This window comes from Octodon degus, unplaced genomic scaffold (assembly GCF_000260255.1).
Source record: "Octodon degus isolate 3935 unplaced genomic scaffold, OctDeg1.0 scaffold00048, whole genome shotgun sequence".
In the NCBI taxonomy this organism is placed as follows: Eukaryota; Metazoa; Chordata; class Mammalia; order Rodentia; family Octodontidae; genus Octodon; species Octodon degus.
This window is the reverse complement of record NW_004524624.1, coordinates 333,586-354,918: the sequence shown is the minus strand read 5'-3', so window position 1 is coordinate 354,918 and position 21,333 is coordinate 333,586. Positions and strand designations below refer to the sequence as shown.

The 21,333-nt window shown below is 37.3% G+C and overlaps 2 protein-coding genes across 4 annotated transcripts in view; one reads left to right on the top strand and one right to left on the bottom strand.

Annotated features, from left to right (window-relative positions):
- Positions 1–4,715, bottom strand: part of Mcc (mutated in colorectal cancers) — a 592,098-nt gene extending 587,383 nt beyond the window's left edge. Inside the window, exons 1-2 of the mRNA XM_023716377.1 lie at positions 4,520–4,715; positions 375–544 (exon numbers count right to left, since the gene is read on the bottom strand). Of these exons, the coding sequence (XP_023572145.1) occupies positions 375–544; positions 4,520–4,715 (366 nt within the window). The remainder of the gene's footprint in view (positions 1–374; positions 545–4,519) is intronic.
- The window catches only part of Ythdc2 (YTH domain containing 2), a 93,175-nt gene continuing 76,378 nt past the window's right edge, over positions 4,537–21,333 (top strand). For 2 of the 3 annotated variants that reach the window (XM_023716500.1, XM_004632227.2), the window contains exons 1-4: positions 4,537–4,909; positions 6,103–6,193; positions 16,208–16,404; positions 17,789–17,988. In XM_023716500.1, coding sequence (XP_023572268.1) covers positions 4,714–4,909; positions 6,103–6,193; positions 16,208–16,404; positions 17,789–17,988 — 684 coding nt within the window. In that variant the 5' untranslated portion in view covers positions 4,537–4,713. Of the gene's footprint in view, positions 4,910–6,102; positions 6,194–6,743; positions 6,750–15,521; positions 15,713–16,207; positions 16,405–17,788; positions 17,989–21,333 lie in introns of all 3 variants that reach the window. The other variant, XM_023716501.1, reaches the window with a different exon arrangement.

The following is a 21,333-nucleotide window of genomic DNA, read 5'->3' as shown; positions in this document are numbered from 1 at the left end:
TTGGCTGTGGCATCTGCCAGAGCATTTCCTCGGGCCACTGGAGAGTTTACCTTCTGGTGTCCTTGGCAGTGGATAACTGCCACCTTTTTGGGGAGCCACACAGCTGCAAGCAAGTCTAGGATCTCTTGGGCATTTTTGATCTTATGTCCACCTGTGGTTAATCAACCTCGTTCTTGATAGATAACTCCATGTACATGTAAGGTAGCAAAAGCATACCTGCTGTCAGTGTAGATGTTCACCTGCTTATTTTGTCCCCAGCAGAGGGCCTGGGTTAAGGCAATGAGCTCTGCTTATTGGACAGATGTCCCATGTCCCAAGGCTTGGGCCCAGATCACTTGGTCTTCTGTGACCACTGCTGCCCCAGCATAACGTACCCCATTTAGGACAAAACTGCTTCCATCGGTGTACAAGGTAGCATCAGGATCGTCCATAGGAATGTCTGTGAGGTCCTCTCTCAGGCTTGTCTTTGCATCAAGCACCTCAAGACAGTCATGGAGTGGGGCCTCAGGATCACCATCTGGTAACAAGGTGGCTGGGTTTAAGGCTGTAGTGGACAAGAACTTAATATGGGCTGGGTTTAAGAGCAAAGCTTGATATTGTACAATCTGTGCATTTGAGAGCCATCTTTCAGGAAGGGTTCTAAGAAGATTCTCAATTGCGTGAGGAGCCACAATTTGGAGCTCCTGGCCAAACATGAGCTTAGTAGCTTCCTTTGTCAAAATGGCAGTGGCGGCTATGGCTCGCAGGCAGTTTGGCCAACCTGCTGCAGTGGGGTCTAGTCTCTTAGGCAGGTATGCTATAGGTCTTTTCCAGGGCCCCAAGTATTGGTTAGGACCCCTTTAGCGACGCCCTTGCTTTCATGTACATGGAGCTGGAATGGTTTTGTCAGATCAGGCAGAGCTAAGGCAAGAGCCGAAGGAAGGGCTTTTTTTAGAACCTCAAAAAACCTCTTGTTCAGATTTACCCCAACAGAGTTTTTCTTTTTGGTCCCCACCAGTACTGGCATACAGAGGCTGGGCAATTTCAGCAAATCCTATGATCCAAAGCCTGCAATATCCAAGGAACCCCAGAAATTCTCTTACCTGTCGTTTGGTGTTTAGGGACAGGGATTTTTAATATAGCTTTAATCCGTTTAGTAGACACAGTTTGTTGTCTTTTTTTTTTTATCTTTTTTTTTTTGGATCCTTTTTTTAACTTTGGAGTCCTTTTTCCCCATGGCAATCAGAACCTTTGTCATCCTCTTATTTAGCTTCCTAGAGTTTTTCCTGGTATTAAAAACTCGCTGAGCTATCTCCACCAGCTCTGTGTTTTTTTTTAAATCTTTTAATCTTTTGCAATTTTTTTTTTTAATGTCTGGGGCCGACTGAGATACAAAGGCAATGTTTATAGCGCGACAGTTCTCAGGGGCTTTAGGATCTATCGGTGTATATATCTGATAGGCCTCTTGGAGATGCTCTAAGAATGCCACCGGAGACTTATCAGGTCCCTGACTGACCTCTGTAACTTTAGACAAATTAGTAGGCTTTCTAGATGCCGCCCTGATTGCCCCTAAAAGAAGCTGGCAATACTGATTGAGAGCCTCCTTACCTCTATGGGAATTAGAATCCCAGTTAGGACGAGTCAAAGGGAAGGGCTCCTCCAGTCGTACAGGATCCAAAGCTGGTTGGCCGTCTGGGCCCAAAATTAATTTTCATCCACACCCCCGGATTCACTCCTGCTCTTCAGATGTAAAGAGGGTCTGTAAAAGCTGTTGGCAATTATCCCAAGTGGGCTGATGGGTGAAGGAAACAGATTCCAGAAGAGATATAAGCCCTTGAGGATTCTGAGAGAAAGAGGGGTTCTGGTTTTTCCAGTTATATAAATCACTAGTCGAGAAGGGGACGTAAACCATGAAAGGGCGGTCATCTCCACCCAATTGTTTATGGAGAGGAAGTACTGAGGCTGGTGCTAAGGTGGGAAAAGGATCAGGGTCAGATGGCAGGGGCTGAGAAAAGGGCAGTCCGCTATGGGTATGCGGCGGACTCAGAGGAGTGGAGGAGTCGGGGCTAACTGAAAGGTTAAGGGAGGGACGGGACAGCTTAGGGTAAGGAGGGGTAGTCGGGGATTCAGATGTTGGGGGCAGCACAGGTGGCCTTTTTGGACTTGAGGATCCTTTTCTAGAGCAGCGTCCAGCGCCACCACACCAGAGGCGCGTTGGCGTGATGCCCAGGCACGGCGACAGGTTTTTATCCACTTTGGAGAGTCGTGTAATGAATCTATCCATGCTTGAATATATGGGACTAGATCAGGATGTCCTGGCTTTTTAAATATGACCCTATGGACCTGATAAGCAAGAAAGATATTAGGAGCCCTCCAGAGGCCATATGGACTCTGATAGGTGGGGCCACTCCATTTCGCACAAAGTGCGGAGAGTCCCCAGGGAGATGAGGTCTCCATAGTCAGCAGCTTGCCATCGGAATTCCTGGAAATGATCAAGAATATATTGCAAAGGTGACACAGAAGCAGAAGCAGACTGACCCATGGTTATCAGAAAGACAAATGGCAATCGGCTGAAACAAGCAAAAACAAAACAGAAACAGACCTAAGACTCCAACCTGTCGTCACAGAAAGGAGTTGAGTCCGGAGGCTGTCACTGCATCCAGCACCTCTTAGGACTCTCAGAGGGGGCGCCCCGACAGAACAGACACAGATGTCTTACCGGCAAGATCTTTTACATGGCTCAGTCTAGTCAGTCCGAATGATAGGATTTATGAGTTTTTGGACACCGTCCCAGGGCCAGAAATTTCCCCCGGGGAAATGGTTTTTAAAGACTCTGGTTCCTATGATTGATCCCCAATGACGGGAATCCCGGATGAGCCCCCAAATGTTATGGGTCAACTCTGCATAGGAACCAGATCAGCCAGATAGAAATTTGAATAGAGCTTTTTATTTACTGAGCTCACGTCCATCAGCCACTTCTCTCACAGGAGAAGGCTGATCGGCCCCGAACGTAGGTAGCAAGGGGGGTATTTATAACAGAAATCACATCTAGTTTGGTAAGCAAACTTGTTATCTAGTACAGAACAACAGAAACTGCATTTATTTGACACAGCTGCAAACTGTTTATAACTAAAAGGTCTTCTACAGCTTAGCGATAAGTGCATATTTTTATAAGATACATCTTAAGCTGCCTATGTTACAGAAGATGGTTGGGGAGGGAGTTTGTGTTAGCTTGCTGCCTTGACAAGAAACAGTTATTTATTGTTGAACAGCCTTGAGCTGAAAGGGAGAACACATTTCTTAGAGCAGATAACAGGAAGCACAAGGGGGTTTTTATAATTTTTTACAATTAAGGCACAAAACTCTATTAACCCTTTACAAAGATGGTAGGAGCTAGGGAGAAAAATTCACCTTTCCAGGTCATACTCTTAGTAACTGCCTATTCTGATCGTGCCCTACCTCTCAAGTGTAAGACTTTGTTTTTTATATTAGGAACCCAACTCAGGGTCTTGTGCTTGCCAGGGGGGTATGCCGCTGAGCTACAAGGAAAGGAATCCTGCTTTAGATGATGTGAAGCAGGCATCCAGGTGAAGTTCTGAGAAGAAAATAATCTTGTGCAAAATTCCTCAGACAGTAAGCGGCTGAGTGTAGTCGAGGACAGATAAAAAAGTTCATTTGTACAGTGTGACAGTGTGAGTGGTGGCAGAAGGCAAATCAGAAAAGGTCTTACAGCCATAGTATGGAATTTAGGGTGTGTCTTAGCTGCAGCAAAGGCAATTGGAGAGCTTCAGGGTAAGTATCATTGGGTCTGGATTGTATTTTTAAAATGATCACACTTCTTTCTTTCTGAAGAATGAACGTAGGAAGAACAGAGTGGCAGCAATTAGGGTGGTTGGAATTTGATTTATGTTAGGATTGTATGCAAACCAGGGAGAATTTTGATAACCTTCTCTAACCCCTCCATACGAAGGCATCCTTATTCCATATCTTAAATAGTTAACTATTATAACTATCATTTAATCATTTTTTTTGTTTGTTTTTGCCTGTCATCTTCATTTAGATTTGCCAGGTATAGATTCTCAGTTACTCTGAATTTGTTAAATAACGAATAAATTTTTACTGTATTCGCAAGTATTGCATGGGAAAGATGCATACTAAAAATTATTCATTGTTTATGTGAAATCCAAATTGGTTATCTGTATTTTTATATGTTCAATCACCCAAACTACTCTCACTGGACTATAAAACACAGGAGGAGGAGAAACTTTGTCAGATCCACTGTGCATACCGAGGGTAGCAGTGTCAGGCACATAGTAGGAATCTGTTCTGAAACAAAAAGGTCATGATCAAATAAACTAATACGTAATTGAATAAAAGGATACACGAAAACAGATTGGTGGGCCGTGGGAGAGGACTGGGAGCATCTGCTGGCATGCAACCCTGCCCAGAGGACAGCTACAGCCTAGCATCTCGGTCCTACGCGCTGAGGTCACGTGAGCAGCGGCGGGGTGACGTAATCACGCCTGCGCCCTTCACTCACCCGGCTGTGGTGGCGCCTGCGCGTCTCCTCTGCTGTAGTGGTGAGTGCGGGCTTCCTGGTGACCCCCGGCCGGGCACCTGCCGCTCGCGGAGCGGCCCAGCCTCGCCAGTGGTCCTTGAGGCCCGCAGTCCCTGTCGCTGGCTGTCACCAGCACGCTGGCTGCGTCTGCGTTGGGAGAACATCGCCTCCGGGCCATGTCCAGGCCCAGCAGCGTCTCTCCGCGGCCGCCGGCTGCCGGCGGTGGAGTCGGCGGAGGCGGCGGCGGCTCGGTTGCTTGTGGGTCTGGGGGTGGCCGCCGGGCCAAGGGACTGAAGGACATTCGTATCGACGAGGAAGTGAAGATCGCTGTCAATATTGCTTTGGAGCGCTTCCGATACGGGGACCAGAGAGGTGAGGGTCCTGGCGCCAGGAAGGGGCCGCCCGCCGGCGGGCCTCGGGTGGGATGGGAAGACCCGCGGGGTTCTTGGTGAGGGTCAGCGGGTTTACGGGGCGTCTGTCCGGCATCAGGAATAAAGGTCAGGTTGCTCCAAGCCGGAGCTTTTTAACCTGGGTTTTTCAGTAGCTTTGGGTGGCCAAGCCCACCTCTTTTAGTTATTGATAAATTGCTATTTGTGTTGCTTTAAATAAGGTACGTTTAAGCTACAGATGTATAAACGTGGAAAAAAGTCATATGTAAGCCTAGTAACAGCATACAATGCTTTGTTTAAATCATAGAAGCATCATGCCAAACACTTTAGCAAATTACACTTATCTTGGTATACAAAACATGTTCCACCCCTTTATGGTTCGAAAGCTGATTGAGTCACATACTGTGAGACCAGCAGCTGACCTGTGGGACCTCTACAGCAATTAAATGCTTATTTCAGTTTGCTGGCTTAATTAAGAGAGCTGTTACTAGGGTAGCTTAAAGTTCAAATTTGGTCATGACCTGGACTGGGTGATTTTGAACATTGACAGAGGTAAAGCCTCAGTACTGTGGAACAGCAAATCTAGCCTGGAGTAGTGAAATGTGAGTTTGGGTGGCCAAGCTCACATTTACTTCGTTTTGAAAGTAAAGACAATGGAGTTTCATACTAAAAATTCGTAATGCTTGAGACATACCTCCTTACAGAAGTAAGCTTTTTGTTAACTTTTTGTTTGTTTTGAGATGGGTGTCACAGTGTAGTTCAGGGCTGGCCTCCAACTCACACCAATCCTCCTGCCTCCTCAGTCTCCCCAAAATGCTGGAATTGCAGGTGTCCACCACATTTGGCCAGCTTTTTGTTAATTAAGAAAGGATTAAATTAAAAGTGATAAATATGCTCATCAATAATTATATCGACTCAAGATTTCAGCACAAGTAACAGGAGCGGTGAATGTCATAGTTCTTTATCACTTTTAGGTTTAATGCGTTAAAAAAATTAATATCAGTATTCTGGTATGCATTCAGTTTATTGAATGACTATTTTTTCATGTAAAGTAGAATAAATATGATTATATGCTTGTACAAATGTTTTTCCAATTGTTTATGTGTTTTGCTTGAAAGAAAACTGCTTGTCCACAAGTGACACCACACTATTTTTTTTTTTTTTTTTTCTGTGCAGAAATGGAATTTCCTTCTTCTTTGACCAGTACTGAAAGAGCCTTTATTCATCGACTGAGTCAGTCTCTTGGTTTGGTCTCTAAAAGTAAAGGGTGAGCTGACAGCTTTTCTTACTGCAAAAATGGTTGTTTACCAAAAAATATAAATATATATTCCAGTTTTTAGACAGTTATTATACTTTTAGTTTCACATTCTTAATTATATTGTATGTAGATAAACTCAGGTGTGTATCAAGTACAGCTTTTTCTTTCAGTCATGCCTTAGGGCAGACCTCTCCCCCACCCATGTGAGAACTCTTTTAGCCAGGCAAGGTGGTACACTCTAATCATCTTAGGTTGATAGAAGATTAATAAGAGAAAAAGAAGTTTATTAAAATGTTGATTACACACAGGCAGGGGAGAACTCAGTGATAATTCAAAATTGGGACTTCATATGACATCTTAATAAAGAAGAATAACTGTTGAAAAGTGATGGAGTCTAATGTGGAGGCACACACCTATAATCCTGACACTAAGGAGGTTGAGGCAGGAGGATCCCTGAGTTTCTGACCACTCTGGATTTCATAATGAGACCCAATCTCATACCAAAAAAAAAAACAAAACAAAACAAAAAAAAAAAGTAAAGAAAAAAGAAGTGATAGAGAAAGGGAGAAGACTTTGAACTTTTAGTGTGGTGAATTGTGTTAGGTAACTAGGAGGAAACTACTAGGAGATAGAAAAAGGTTGTTTTAGCAAGTTCTGTTATGTCACCTCCTCTGATGCTGTCTCTGATTTGGTCTCTGAAGTTATCTTACTGTTCCTGGTAGACAGGGATATAGTATGCAAAGGTGTTCTTGTGTCTGCTTTTATTAAATTTGCCTTTAGCTCAAAATAATCCTTACACTAAAATGATGTATTTTGGGGGAGTGAATTATAAACCTCTTCAAAGGTAAATTAAGAAAAATAGTTTGCAAGATAAAGTTGATTGAGTAAAAATGTTTTTGAAAGAAACTTTTTTCTTTTTAAAATAATGGATGTATAATATAAATGTAAGTACTGTATTCATAGAACTTACGTTTTAGCTATCACTATATTGTAATGGTAATATTTATATTACATGTTCGTCATTTTATTTTTTTAACAAGCCAAGAATCTAATGATTATCTGGGTGTGTGGTTGCATGACTGTCTGCGAACACACTGGAGGCAGGAGGATCAGGGGTTTAAGGCCAGCCTGGCTGCATAGTGAGTTCAAAGCCAGCCTGCACTACTTACCAAGATCTTGTCCAGTTTTTTGATACAGGGTCTCACTTTTGTAGTTTAGGCTGGCCTTGAACTCATTATGTAGCCAGGCTGGCCTCAAACTCATGGTGGTCCTCTTGCTTTAGTCTTCTGAGTGATGGGATTACAGGAGTGCACCACCATGCCTGGTTAAAAGAGAAGAATCTAATAAGTAGAGATAATTAAAATAAAACAAGACAAAATAGTGTGGATGTGGTCATTTTTATTTTAAAAGATCTGGTTTTGGGGGAAAGTCATTTACATTTCTCAAATTGAATAACTAAAATTCTGTAGAATTACATTTGTATGCTGCATAACGATGTTTTGGTCAATGACAGACTGTATTGATGGTTCCTTGAGATTATATTGCATTGATGATATGACCGTAATTGATGTAGGCACAATGAATGAAATTTCCTAAAGATACATTTGTGAGGACATATCCTTTTGTTAAGTGACATGTACCTGTATTTTTTTTTTTTTTTTTTTTTTTTTTTTTTTTCAGTGTTTAGGCTGTTTAATAGCATACCTAGCCTTTACATCCTACATTCCACTAGCAATTTCAAACCCAATTGTGATGCCTCAAATACCTCTAAATATTACTGAAAGTTCCCTGCGAAACAAAATTGCCCAAAGTGAGACCCACTGATAGAGGGGGAAAATGATAAAATTTCAGTTTACTCTGCAAAGGGAGAAAAACAATACTTTACTGACAGTGTTAATAAAAACATGGTCCTAACATAGTTCATGTTGAAATATTTTACATATATGACTGCAGTATGGAATTAATTAGCTTAATTTGGTGTGTATTTTCACCTTCAAAGCCAGAGCTACAACAGTGGTTAGTTCTCTGAGCCTGTACATTTTACTTGTAGTCCACTAGATAGGTAAACTACCATTGAAAATACACAGATCTTTATCCAAAAGTACATGGGCCAAACCTATTTTGAGATTAAAATCTTTCAGAGTCTAGAAATATTTTAGGGTGCGCTTGCAGTATGTTATATAGTGCCCCTTATAAGGCATGGGAATCATTTTTAGTCACACCAAGATTTACTAACTTCAGGCCAAATAAATAGCTGCATACTTAGAAAAACCTTCCAGTTTTCAGAATAGTTTGTATTTCAGAATTTAGGTAAGAGGTTTTAGTTTCCATTTAAAATAACTATTTAAATACATAATTATATAGCTACCTCATGGCTATGGCCTTAAATTCCAAACAGTAGACTGAGAATGATCTTAGAAAAACAGTCCATAGGAATACACTACTTCTTAGTAACTACACTATCTTCCCTGCCTCAGCATCATCATTTAAGGAGCAATGTAGCGTGGAGAGACGTGGGGAAGGAGTGAGCAAGAAAAATCAAGACAAAAGGGGGAAATGAGGAAACTCTGAAAAGCCAGAGAAAGAGAGGAAAAAGATGTAAAGGGAAGCAAGGCAGTGGGGCTTACTTATCTAGTCCCTAATATGTATAACCTTAAAGATACAATCTTATTTATTTATTTATTTATTTATTTATTTATTTATTTTTGTGGAACTGGGGATTGAACTCAGGCCCTTGCGCTTGCCAGGGAAGCACTTATTCCACTGAGCCATCTCCCTGGCCAAGATACAATCTTTTTATGAAATATACAACTCTTCTCCCTCTCAGTTTGATCTTTGAGCAGACTTTGTATAGTATTTATCTGGTGGTACTTGTTATTTTCAAATGCTTTTCCTTTTAGAAGAATTTTTAAATGAACAAAGTTACTTTGAATTTACTTTTCAGTTTCTTTTCACTTATATAAGAATTTATATCTCTCTTTTCATGCTTGCTTTTTTCCCCCCTTTTGCAGCATTTTTTGGTTTTATTATGTTTTGATCTGGATCTGAGAATAGGTTTAAATCTTGTAGCATTAATTCATTGATTTACCCAGTTAGTTTGCTTTGTTCATCTTGTGTTTAGGATTATTGCTTAGCGATATGTGTTTTAGAAGCAATCACGTGTGAGTATAGGTCAGAAAACTTGGTTACTATTTCTTTCTTTTTTTGTGGAACTGGGGATTGAACTCAGGCCCCTGCGCTTGCCAGGCAAGTGCTTTTTCCACTGAGCCATCTCCCAGGCCCTGGTTTCTATTTCAAGACTCCTGTTTTCTCATTCTTTACTTTTAGTTCAATCTCTGTACTTTAAAAAAATTTTTTTATTTTATTTTTTTCAGTCCCTGTACTTTTTTGTTTTTTTGCAGAACCGGGCATGAAACTCAGACCCTTGTGCTTGCCAGGGAAGCACTTATTCCACTGAGCCATCTCCCCAGTCAGTCCCTGTACTTCTAAAAGAAGTTTTATTAGTACATGCTTGAAGTAGTTAAAGATTACATTCATCATGAGGAGTTGGAACTTGTGTATAACAAGCTTAATTCTTTTCACATCTTCCCCTTTCCTCCTGGGTGAATTATTTTTACCCTACCTTCCCTTTCTATCTCTGTTTGTTTGTTTCTTTTTTTCTTTCTAAAATCTTTTATTTTGGTCTTCAGTTATATTTTTGGTTTTTCTTGTAAGAGAAATATTTAGTGTGCACGTTGTGCACTTGTGTGTCTGATTTATTTTGCTTAACAGTATGAACTCAAGGTGCATCCGTTTTCCTGCAGATGACTCAAAGTTTATCCTTCTTTATGTCAGAGTAATGCTCCATTGTGTAAATCCCATGTTTTCTTTGTCTATTCATCTATAGAACACTTCCATGATTTAGCTATTATGAATAGTGCTGTTCTAAACATGAGTATGGACATATCACTGTAATAAGATGTCTTTTAACTTTTTTTGGGAAGATACCTAGAAAGGGAATAGCTGGTTGAAATGGAATTTCTTGTTTTGATTTTTTTTTTTTTTTTTTTTTTTTTTTTTTTGCGGAACCAGGGATTGAACTCAGGCTCCTGCGCTCGCCAGGGAAGCGCTTAATCCACTAAGCCATCTCCCCGGCCCCTTGTTTTGATTTTTTGAGGAATATCTGTACTTATGTACATATTGTTGTACTAGTTAGCATTCCCACTAACGATGAAGTGTTCCTTTTTTTCTGTAGCCTCACCAACATTTGTTGTCTGATTTCTTGATGATACCCATTCTTTGTGAAGATAAAATCTCAATGTTTTAATTTACATTTACCTAATGGCCAGAGTTAGTGAACATTTTTCGTGCATTTATTGGCCAAATTATTTCTTCTTCTGAGAGGTGTTTATTTCAGTTGCCAATTTTTCTGATTGCTTCTATTTTGGGGTTTTATTTTTTTGTAGTTTTTTATATATTCTAGGTGTTAGTCCTTTGAGGAAGAGCGTATAATTTTTTCCCCATTCTGTGGGGGTATCACTTTATTTTTGGTTATTTCTTTTGCTGTGCAGGACTTTTTAATTTGATATGATTTCACTGGTCAGTTCTCTTCTGCAGTTGAGATTCAGTTCACAAAGCCCTTACCTATGCCTATATCGTAAGAATTTTACCTATTTTATTTCCTAGATTATGTATTTCAGTTTTAATATTTACATCTTTGATCTATTTGGATTTTAGTTTAGTACATAGTGAAACATATGTGTAGATTCAATCTTCTGCATGTAGATAGCTACCTTGTCTAGCATCTTTTGTTAAAGAAGCTGTCTTTCTTGCTGCATAAGTTTTTGGTCTCTTATCAAAGATCAGATAGCTGAATGTAGTTGGAGTTGTTTCTCCATCCTTTGTTTTTATTGATCCACACTTTTCCCCCCAATACCATGCTGATTTTATCACTGTAGCTTTGTGTAGTATAACTTCAAGTCTAGAATGGTGATGCATTTTGCTTTGGTCAGTTTACCCGTGATGCTTTGACCATTGTACCATGGATCTCTTCTGGTTCTGTATGAATTTTAGAATTATTTTCTCTAATTCTGTGGGAAATGCTAGTGGGAGTGCACTGAATTTGTATAACAGTTGTGAAAGTGTGCTCATTTGGTTCTGCCTATCTAGGGGCAAGAAATGTTTTCTTTGATTCGTTTTTCAGAATATTACAGTTTTTGTCATAGAGGTCTTTCACATCCTTGGTTAGGTTAATTCCTAAGTATTCAATTCTCTCTCTCTCTCTCTCTCTCTCTCTCTCTCTCTCTCTCTCTTTCATGGAACTGGGGATTGAACTCAGGCCCTTGAGCTTCCCAGGCAAGTGCTTTTTCTACTGAGCTATCTCCCCAGCCCCAATTTTTCTTGATGCTATTGAAAAAGGTATTGTTTCTCTAACTTCGTTTTGGTGAATTTATTATTGATATTTAGAAACATACTGACTTTTGTGTGTTGACTTTGCATCCTTCTACGTAACTAAATATGGTTATTTTAGGAGTCCTTGACCAGTCCCTTCACTTTGGAAACCTATTTTCTTAACGATAAAGTTTGAAGGGTTTAATCTTCTTGCTATTGGTTAAGATTCTGTAGTTTGGTTTGGGCTTTTTAAAGATTTCAGAAAATAGATTTCTGTCCTATGTTGCTTATTCCAAGTTAATAAAATTTACAATATAGAGTTCATTAAAAATTCATGAAACAAAGTATGTAAAATTAGGTTTTCCAAGTACATATGTCTTTTGTTGAGACTGCTAAAGTCACTACCTCTTTGGTGTTGGAGTACTCTTCTAAACTCTTTTCAGAAGGCTACACAGCACAAGAAAGACTCTTTTCGTATTTAGGTTATTACCTACCTCCTGTTCAAAAAGTTTCATGACTTCCCATTTCCACTTATCTAAAATAGGGAAAATGAGCTTAAAGTAATGAACTCATTAAATTTTTAGATGTCCATTGAAAAAGAAACCCTCCTGTGCCCAGTGATCAGCAGTCAGCATTTAAGTACTGTTATGTAACAGGCATTGTACTAGATATTTAAAAGGGTTACATTAAAATTTTATAATAGTTTTATAAGATGAGTTCTTTTGATAGCACCAGGTACCTGTATAACTGGAGGCATTTAAAGTCTAGAGATGTTAATTAATTTTTCTAAGATCACATAGTTAGCAAGTGTCCGAGCCAGTATTTTAGCACTGTTAATATTTAGCTTTTTGTTTTTATGGTTTATTATGAATGTGTACTATTGGGTCTTGAGAGGAGTTAGAACAAAAATATTAGATCTTAATATTCAAGTTTCTTATAGACCTTTAAGAATATTGTATTTATCATATAATGTAGAACCATAGGAAAGCAGCTGTGTTCATTTTAATGACAAAATGGTTAATTGGTTTATTATTTTCTACATAGTTATAAAAAGTACAAATTAGAATGCTGCAAACTGTAGTAGTAAATTGTAATTCTGTGTTACACTGCTGAATAGAGCATAATCCAGAAATAGATTTTGGCATTTATCTGCCTAATGGAAATATAAATAGAGATGCAAAATTAACTATTTTGTTTTTTAGAGATGATAACTACATAGTGGCTGTCAGCTTAAAGTAGTCTTTTTTTTTTTTTTTTTTTTTTGTATTTATTGCAGGGTCTACGGTTTACAGGTTCTCACTATATGGCTTGGACTTGTAGTGATCCTCCTGTTTACAGCCTCCCAAGTTCTGGGATTACAGGCGTGGGCCACTACGCCCAGTCTCAGTTGCCATCTCAGCACATCCACGGGGGTGGGGCTGGTATGGCAGGCCTGGGGATTGAACCCTCAGCCCCTGTGTTTGCCTAAGGTGGTGTTTTAATCCACTGATAGCTGGCCCTAAAGTAGTAATTTTCATTGGCTCTTTACCTGATCTTTTAAATTATTCTCAGACTTGGGAAGTAAAACATATTAATATTAATTTGATTATTGAGTTTAACATTCAGTAACATGGTCACTGAATTGATCAATATTAAAATTATATTAAATTTGATTAGTTCTATTATCAGTTTTCCTTTTTTTGACAGGGGAGAGTTCTAGGGACTAAATTCAAGGACTTACACATACTAAGCGTGGGTTTTTCCACTGGACTATGTCAATGACCTTAGAATGGTACCTTATATCACTGATACTATAGCAGTGAATTATAGTAAGAACAGGCACTAATAGTAGCCACAGGTTGAATCCTTTAGTAAAACAAACATAGCAGGTTGATGTTATCTTTGTGCCCTAGGAACTGTGCTAAAGTTGAATTCAGTAAATTTTACGTGGTAATGGCTATGTACTTGCTTAATATGAATTATTTTTATGCACGGATATTAGGCAATTTGTGTTAAGACAACTTTAATTTCATGCATTGTTTTGTCAGGGGGCCTGTTTAGGAAGGAGTGTGTTTTAGTTTGTAATTTTAGCTTCTATAGTATCTGACAGATAGTAGATGCTCAGATGAGATATGGTAAATAATTGAATGAATGAAAAAGAGAAAATTAAAGGCGAAGTATAGCAAAACCTTCCTGAGGTGATTTGTGTGCGTGCGTGCGTGCGTGCATGCGTGTGTGTGTGTGTGTCGGGCTCAGCCTTCCCTGGGTGTGGGGCTGGCTTGGCATGTGGTGCTAGGGATCAACCTGTTGTTGCAGTTGCCTAAGCTTGCCTAAGCAGGCGCTTTAGACCACTGCGCCATCTCACCGGCCCCCTGAGGTATTTTTTAAGAAAATCTGGAATTGCTAGATGGATCAGAGATTTATTAGGCATTATACATTGTTCAAGAAAAAAAAATGACTTAATTTTCGTCATACACTTAGTTGAAATAATAGCACAAGCCCTCGAATTAAGTTCTCTGTACCAAAGGGAAAAAAAAGAAAATTAGTATTCCTAGATGAGCAGTAGTCTGCTGATTTTTAATCAATATACTGTATTTAAACTTTTGTGAGGCATACCACCCAGAAAGTGATGCAGCTGTAGCAGTTTTTGTGAAATTTCAGAAAGGTCCTTTGAGGGCCGGGGAGATGGCTCAGTGGAATAAGTGCTTCCCTGGCAAGTGCAAGGGCCTGAGTTCAAACCCCGGTTCCGCCAAAAAAAAAAAAAAAAAAAAGAAAGGTCCTTTGGAAAAGTACCTACTACAGAGAATGTCTCTAAAATTCAGTAATTTTGCTTTATTGTAGAAACAATTAAAAGTTTTAGATAAGATTAAGTTTTAACTTTATTTCATAATTTAAAGTATCAAAGAGCACTTAAAGAGTTAATGATATATAGAAATTTTCTGATTGTTTAAAGAAATTCATTGAAGAATTTCCAGAAATTAAATATCTTGCTAAAATGAAAACCTTAATAACTCCCCCCCCACCAATACCGGGGTTTGAACTCAGGACCCTGCACTTGCCAGGCAGGCACTTATTCTACTGAGCTCTCTCCCTGGCCCAGAACTTTAAAAGACTTACACAGATAAAATTGTGTAGGTTAATTTCTGGTTTAATACCTTCTTGTAGCGAAATTATTATTGATAAATTTCAGCCTAGTAAATAATAGAAAAATATAATTGTACATTTAATTTTCTTTATATTTGTGACTTTGTTGATCATTTTTATATCTTGTATGACAATATTAATGATAAAATTATAAAACATTCTATGCATTGTTTGGATACTTTATTAAGTTTAAGAAATGATATTTTTCCTGACAATAATTGTAATAGCTTTCACTAACTTAGAACCTATTCTTTGAGAGATGCCATACTTCACATGGCCCCATCTTAATTATATGAATAGTACTTTGAAATATGTATTCTTTTTAACTTAGGCTGAAAGCCTTTTTGGCTATAGTCTCACAAGCTAGTAAATGGTAAAACAGGGATTCAAATGCTAGTCCTTGTGCCTTCACAGAGTTGTTAACCAGCATTATATTGCTAAATCATAGGTATATATTATTAAATTAAACATTTGGAGGTTTGCTGTGTGCATAACATTTTACATAGTATTCTTAGAGTTACAGAAGTCATGAAAGATACAGTAAGGTCTATAATAGTCGGGAAAACAAACCTCCAGCAAGTGATTTGAATAGTTTAGGTCCCCGTTACTTTAATTAATCTGAAGTTTTAGAATTTTTTTTTAATTAAAAAAATGTACTTTAGGGTCCAGGGATATAGCTCAGCGGCATAAGCACCTGCCTGGCAAGTACAAAGTCCTGAGATAGTTCCTTGGTACCACAAAACAACCCCCCGCCGAAAACCAAAACAAAACAAAAAACAACAACACCTTAAATAGTTGTCAGTCATGGAGATTTTTAATATTGTCATGGAGTTAGGTATCTATTAGCAAATAGATACCTAACTGTGAAGAAGAAAGATGGATCAGAAACAGCTCATGCAATGATGACCTGTAATTTGACTCATAATACAAAACATGCTGTTAGGAGCCTAATTCAGAGATTTCCTGTCACCAATAAAGAACGTACAGAACTTCTGCCTAAAACAGAAAGAGGAAATGTGTTTGCAGTTGAAGCTGGTACGTATTTTCTGGGTTAATTTTTTGGCTTAATCACTAAAACTGTCTGTATTAGGTTTTCATGGGAGTGTGACGTTAAAATAGGGAAGCATTTAGTGGAATATACGAATCTGAAGAGTCAACCATAAGCTTTTCATTATTATGTTTTTATTTTTTGTTCAATCCCCTCTCCCCCCATGCTTTCTATCATGTATTAATCAGTAATGTTTATCTACTTTGGAGTTTGCTAACTTTAGTAGTTCTGGGTAAGTAAGCCTTTTTTTGCTTATTTAAAATTGGATTTGCAGCATTTTGAAATTTTAATTAAAAAGTCTTGTGACCACTTCAGCCCAGACTGTTTCTTTACTGAACTTTTTGGGACTTTTAGCATCTTACTGAAACAGTTTGATTTTTTTTTCCAATGTTTTGCTTGAGACATATTTTCTAAGTAGGCATACATCATATGTAAACAAATTGATTATATATAGTAAATAAATGACTTTTATTAATATTCAGAAAGGGAGCAAATAGATACCTAACTGTGAAGAAGAAAGATGGATCAGAAACAGCTCATGCAATGATGACCTGTAATTTGACTCATAATACAAAACATGCTGTTAGGAGCCTAATTCAGAGATTTCCTGTCACCAATAAAGAACGTACAGAACTTCTGCCTAAAACAGAAAGAGGAAATGTGTTTGCAGTTGAAGCTGGTATGTATTTTCTGGGGTGGTTCCTTGTTTTCCCTATAATTTGATGATAGTACTTTTTCCATTTTAGGTTTGTTAAAAAGATTAATATGAAATGAAATAAGTTTTCTCAGGTTGAAGTTTGTCAGAAATGATTACAACTTACGAAAAATTTGGGAACAAATGCAGTAGAAAGGCACATGGAGTTGGACCATTTTTTTTTTTTTTTTTAAAGTGTTATAATGATAGTTATTGCATGTGGTGCACTTACTTGTGCCAGGCAATATACTAACCCTTTATGTAAGGCCTTCTAGCAACCTTGGTAAGGTAAGGTTTTTCCCAGTTTCACTGGCGAGGAAACTGAAACTCATAGGAGCTAAGTAATTTGTTTATGGTCACTCATCCAGCCAGTAAACTGCAGAGTTGAAAGATGACTCCAAAGTCTGGACTTTCCTATATTATATACATGGTGCACTAATGACTAAGATTTGGATTATTGGAGCTTTAGCGTCTGCTAAGGGATGGGGCAGAAACTTCAGTATATTAAATTGTTCAAAGGTGATAAGTAACACATTTAGTTTATAAAATGAAGTTGTTATTTTACTATTTGGAAAAATAACTTCAAAGTGAGAAAAATATTTTTTATTGCCTCTAGTGACCATTTGCATAATTCCTGCCTGTTGGAGCAGGCCTACAGTGGACCATTATTCTTTCACTTGCATTGATTCCTGTGAGCACAAGGACATGCAGAAAGTAGATGCCAAAGAACGTGTTTTAAGTACAGGCGTACTTTTTGAGCTCTATAGAGAATATAAAACATGCTTTCTTTATTTGTACAGTATCTGCTTAGTTAAATGTGAATGTTGGCTAAAAAATGCTCAATTAGGATATTTGTTAAATTTTAAACGTAATTGTTAGACATTACAGATGTTATTCTATTTGATCACTTGATTTTATATGTATAACCTTAAACATACATATTTTGATTTTTGTAATGTGTTTTCATATTGTATATAACAGTTCTTATAAGTATAAAATCACTTATTTTCCAGTATAAAATTCTAATTTGGTGGCATTATTGATAGAAACATAAAAAACTGAATATAATAAGAGTATAAAGTTTTTGCTTTTTACTAGCTACTGATGGGTTAATTTTTATTCATTTTAATACATTATTCATCAGAAGTACTTTTGAAAAGTTTGCTTTGTAGTCAGTACTGACATTTCTAACATATTCTACACGTTTAGCAGTGTAGTATAGCAATTGAGGCTTTGCTTGATAGCTTTCAGTGCTAAATAGAAAAGAAACACTTGAAAAGAATTACGGAGAGATTACTGTGCTTATCTTTAATACTTCGTTTCAGTATTGATCAGTCTTTTTTTTTTTTTTTTTTTTTTATTCTCAAAGAAAACCGGGAAATGAGCAAGACAAGTGGACGACTCAATAACGGCATACCTCAAATTCCAGTGAAAAGAGGAGAATCTGAGTTTGATTCATTCAGGCAATCTTTACCAGTGTTTGAGAAGCAAGAAGAAATTGTTAAAATAATTAAGGAAAATAAAGTAGTTTTGATTGTAGGAGAAACTGGGTCTGGAAAGACTACACAGGTTTGTTTTTTCTTTGTTATTTAAAGAAGAAAATAAAAATGATCCCATGTCATAGATTTATATCATATTCATGCTACATCTGTTTCAAACAGAAAAATAAACTTCTAGTTATTCTAGTAGTTATTTCAGAAATAAATTAGTGTTGGAAGTACATTTTGAGAATCTGTAGAAAAGAAATGCTTTATCATTTTTAAACTGATGCATTTGTTCCTTGATAAACCAGAGGTGAGGCTGGAGTATGGTATCATTGAAGGAACAGAGGTTCAGCCTTCTGTTGAAACCTGTTTTTTCCTGTTTTGAATATGAAATTTTGTAATGTATGTGAGCAAGAGTCTCACATGCATTAATTCCATAAAATGGAGCTAATGATTGCCGTCATTTAGTGTGAAGTTTAGAGATAATTTCAATAGATCACCCTATATAGTGTTTTATATGGAGTTAATGTAGGTTGTGTATAACTAATAATACAAAGTTGACTGAAGAATGAAATTAACATGATAGGTTTGATATGGATATTTAAACTCAGACTACCTTATTTGAAGTTGCACTCAGTTGTAAGAGGTTGGAAGTAAGTGTGATAGAACTTTTTTAAATGTTTTTTAACTTCCAACATTTCAGTATCAGGATTAAAATTAATTTGCTTTTGGTATAGGCTCAGATGAAATATAGTTGCAGATTTTTCTCTATGGAAAAAAATGTGTTTTTTGAAATAGGTTAAAAGTGGATATATAACTCAGCAGCACAAGTTCCTGTCTGGCAAGGTCCTGAGTTCAATTCCTAGTACCTGAAAAATGGTTAAGATTCTTTATGGTTATATTGGTTGCTTTTATAGACTTTGTCTCTATTTAAGGATGTAATAGAATGTCTTAGTCCATTTTCTGTTGCTTTTACTGAATACCACAGCATGGGTCATTTATAAAAAATAGAAGTTTCTATAACTAATAGAGTCTTGGAAGTCCAAAAGCATGGCACCAGAATTTGGTGAGATTTGTCTGTCTTATAATATAGTAGAGAGGATCATTTCAGAAGGCAGAGAAAGGGTGCTTGTGTTATCTGTCTTCTAATTCCATTCCATTCTAAAGTCATTGTAGGGGGCCTACTCTTGTGACCTTATCTAATCCTGTTAACCTCTGAAAGACTCCATTTCAAAATACATCAAGATAATTCATTAGTTAAGTTTCCTACTTGTAAACTTTTGGGGATTGTATCAAAATAGCATAGAGTTTGCAACTATTATCAGGTACTAGCTTGTAGGATTTAGCTGTTTTTACAGAATAACTGTGTCGTTATAATTTGAGCCTACAAAACTAAATAATTCAACTAGATTTTTCTTTAGCATAAGTCTTCGTATGATTAAGCAAAATATGGAATTACATCAAAAATCTGCTCAGGTGTCTTAAATTATTACCATTATTATTAGAGTACATTTTACCATCAGGTATTAATTGTGGCAGTTTTAGTTACTATATTGAATGGAGATTAAACATGAAAATTTTGTTAAAAATATTTCTATTTTACTAATATTATAATAGAAATAATTATTATTTGTAATACTGGTGATGTAACCTAAAACGTCATGTATGCTAGGCAAATGTTCAATGACTGAACTGCATTTTGAGCGCATTTTATTTTATTCTGAGACAGAATCTTCTTAAATTGCCTAGGCTGGGCTTGAATTTGTGATCCTCCTGCCTTGGCCTCCCAGGTAGCTGGGATTACAGGCATGTGTCTCCACATCGAATTTAAATTATGTCTATCATAATGATACCAGGTTATAGAATAATGGATGTCTTTTTTCACAGTTATGTATTACCATTTTATTAGTTATGAAAATATGTTTTAAAATTTTGCTGGTAAATATACACTTCATTTTTCAAGAAGAAAGTATTAACCTAACTCAATATCTTGTTGAATGAGCTGAAAATCACCAATGTTTCTACTGTTTGAAATATAAAATAAGATAATATCACTGACCAATTTCATCTTGCCTTTAATGGTATTAAGAAGTTAAATGCCTTTTGAATATTTCTTCTGATTTCCTGTTACCTAAAACTTACACATTTGGAAGGTATTATACAGAAAGTGAAAGTTGTAATTCTTTTTCCATTGTTTCTATGAATTATTGTCAGAAATTTGGATTATGTTTCAAAGATTTATGGGGAGGGCTAGGGACATAGCTCACAGGCAGAAGTGCCTGTCTGGCAAGTACAAGGTCCCAAGTTTGATCGCCGGTACCGGGAAAAGAAAAAAAAAGTTTTATGGGGGGAGTGTTTGTATTTTTGGTTTTGTTCTTTTCACAGCAATGACATAGACAGATCTTTTAAAACAAGTATTTCTTTATAATAATACTGATAAGTATTTTTTAAAAATGTGATATTTTACATATGTACATTTTAAAATCTTGTTTTGCTTAGCAGAAATTGGATTTTTTTATATTACTAGAGATATATCTCATTTTAAAGACAACTATATTCTTGAATATTTTTATTTTATTTTACTTGCTTCTCTTTTAAAACTTTGATACAGGGTCTCACTGTGCAGTTCAGACTCATAGTGATCCTCCTGTCTCACCTTCCCCTGTGCTGGGATTATAAGCGTGTACCATCATGCCATTTCGGGGCTGGTGCTTGGCATGGCGTCCAGGCCAGCATGGCATACAGTACTGTGGACTGAACTTGGGTCCTTGCACTTGCCAGGCAGGTGCTTATAGACCACTGGGCTAACCTGCTAGCCCCTGAATATTTTTATAATAAAAAATGTTCATGGTGTGCTGAGTTCCCATAACAGTTGTTTCATTTCAGCCTCATAGTATTCCTTGAACATGTAGATTTTATTATCTCTTTTTACAGATAAAGATGAAAAACTAAAATTTATAGATGTTACTCTACCTTGATTTACATAAATAGGAATTGACAGCAGAAATCTTATTTTTATAGTAAACTTACTGTTTTATATTGATTCCTAGTATTTCTTTGGTTATTGGTAGGAGTTTCAAGAGGTTAAATTATAGAGGGTTAAATTCCAGAGTAAGGATATTAGAATTACAGTTTCAGTAGCTATTGTAACTTATGGTAAAGTAACTGTAAAAAGAGTTAATGTATTAAGCTGGTAAGATAGCTCAGTGGACTAACGTGCCTGCTTAGGCAAACACAGGGACTGCAGTTCAGTCCTTGGCCTGTAGCACACCAGCTCTGCCCCCAGGGCACGCTGAGCTGGCAACAGTCCGGGCATAGTGGCATATGCCTGTAATCCTAGAGCTCGGGAGGCTGAAAGCACGAGGATCATCATGAGTTCAAGCTGCATAGTTAGACTCTGTAACAACCAAATACATTAAAAAAGAGTTAA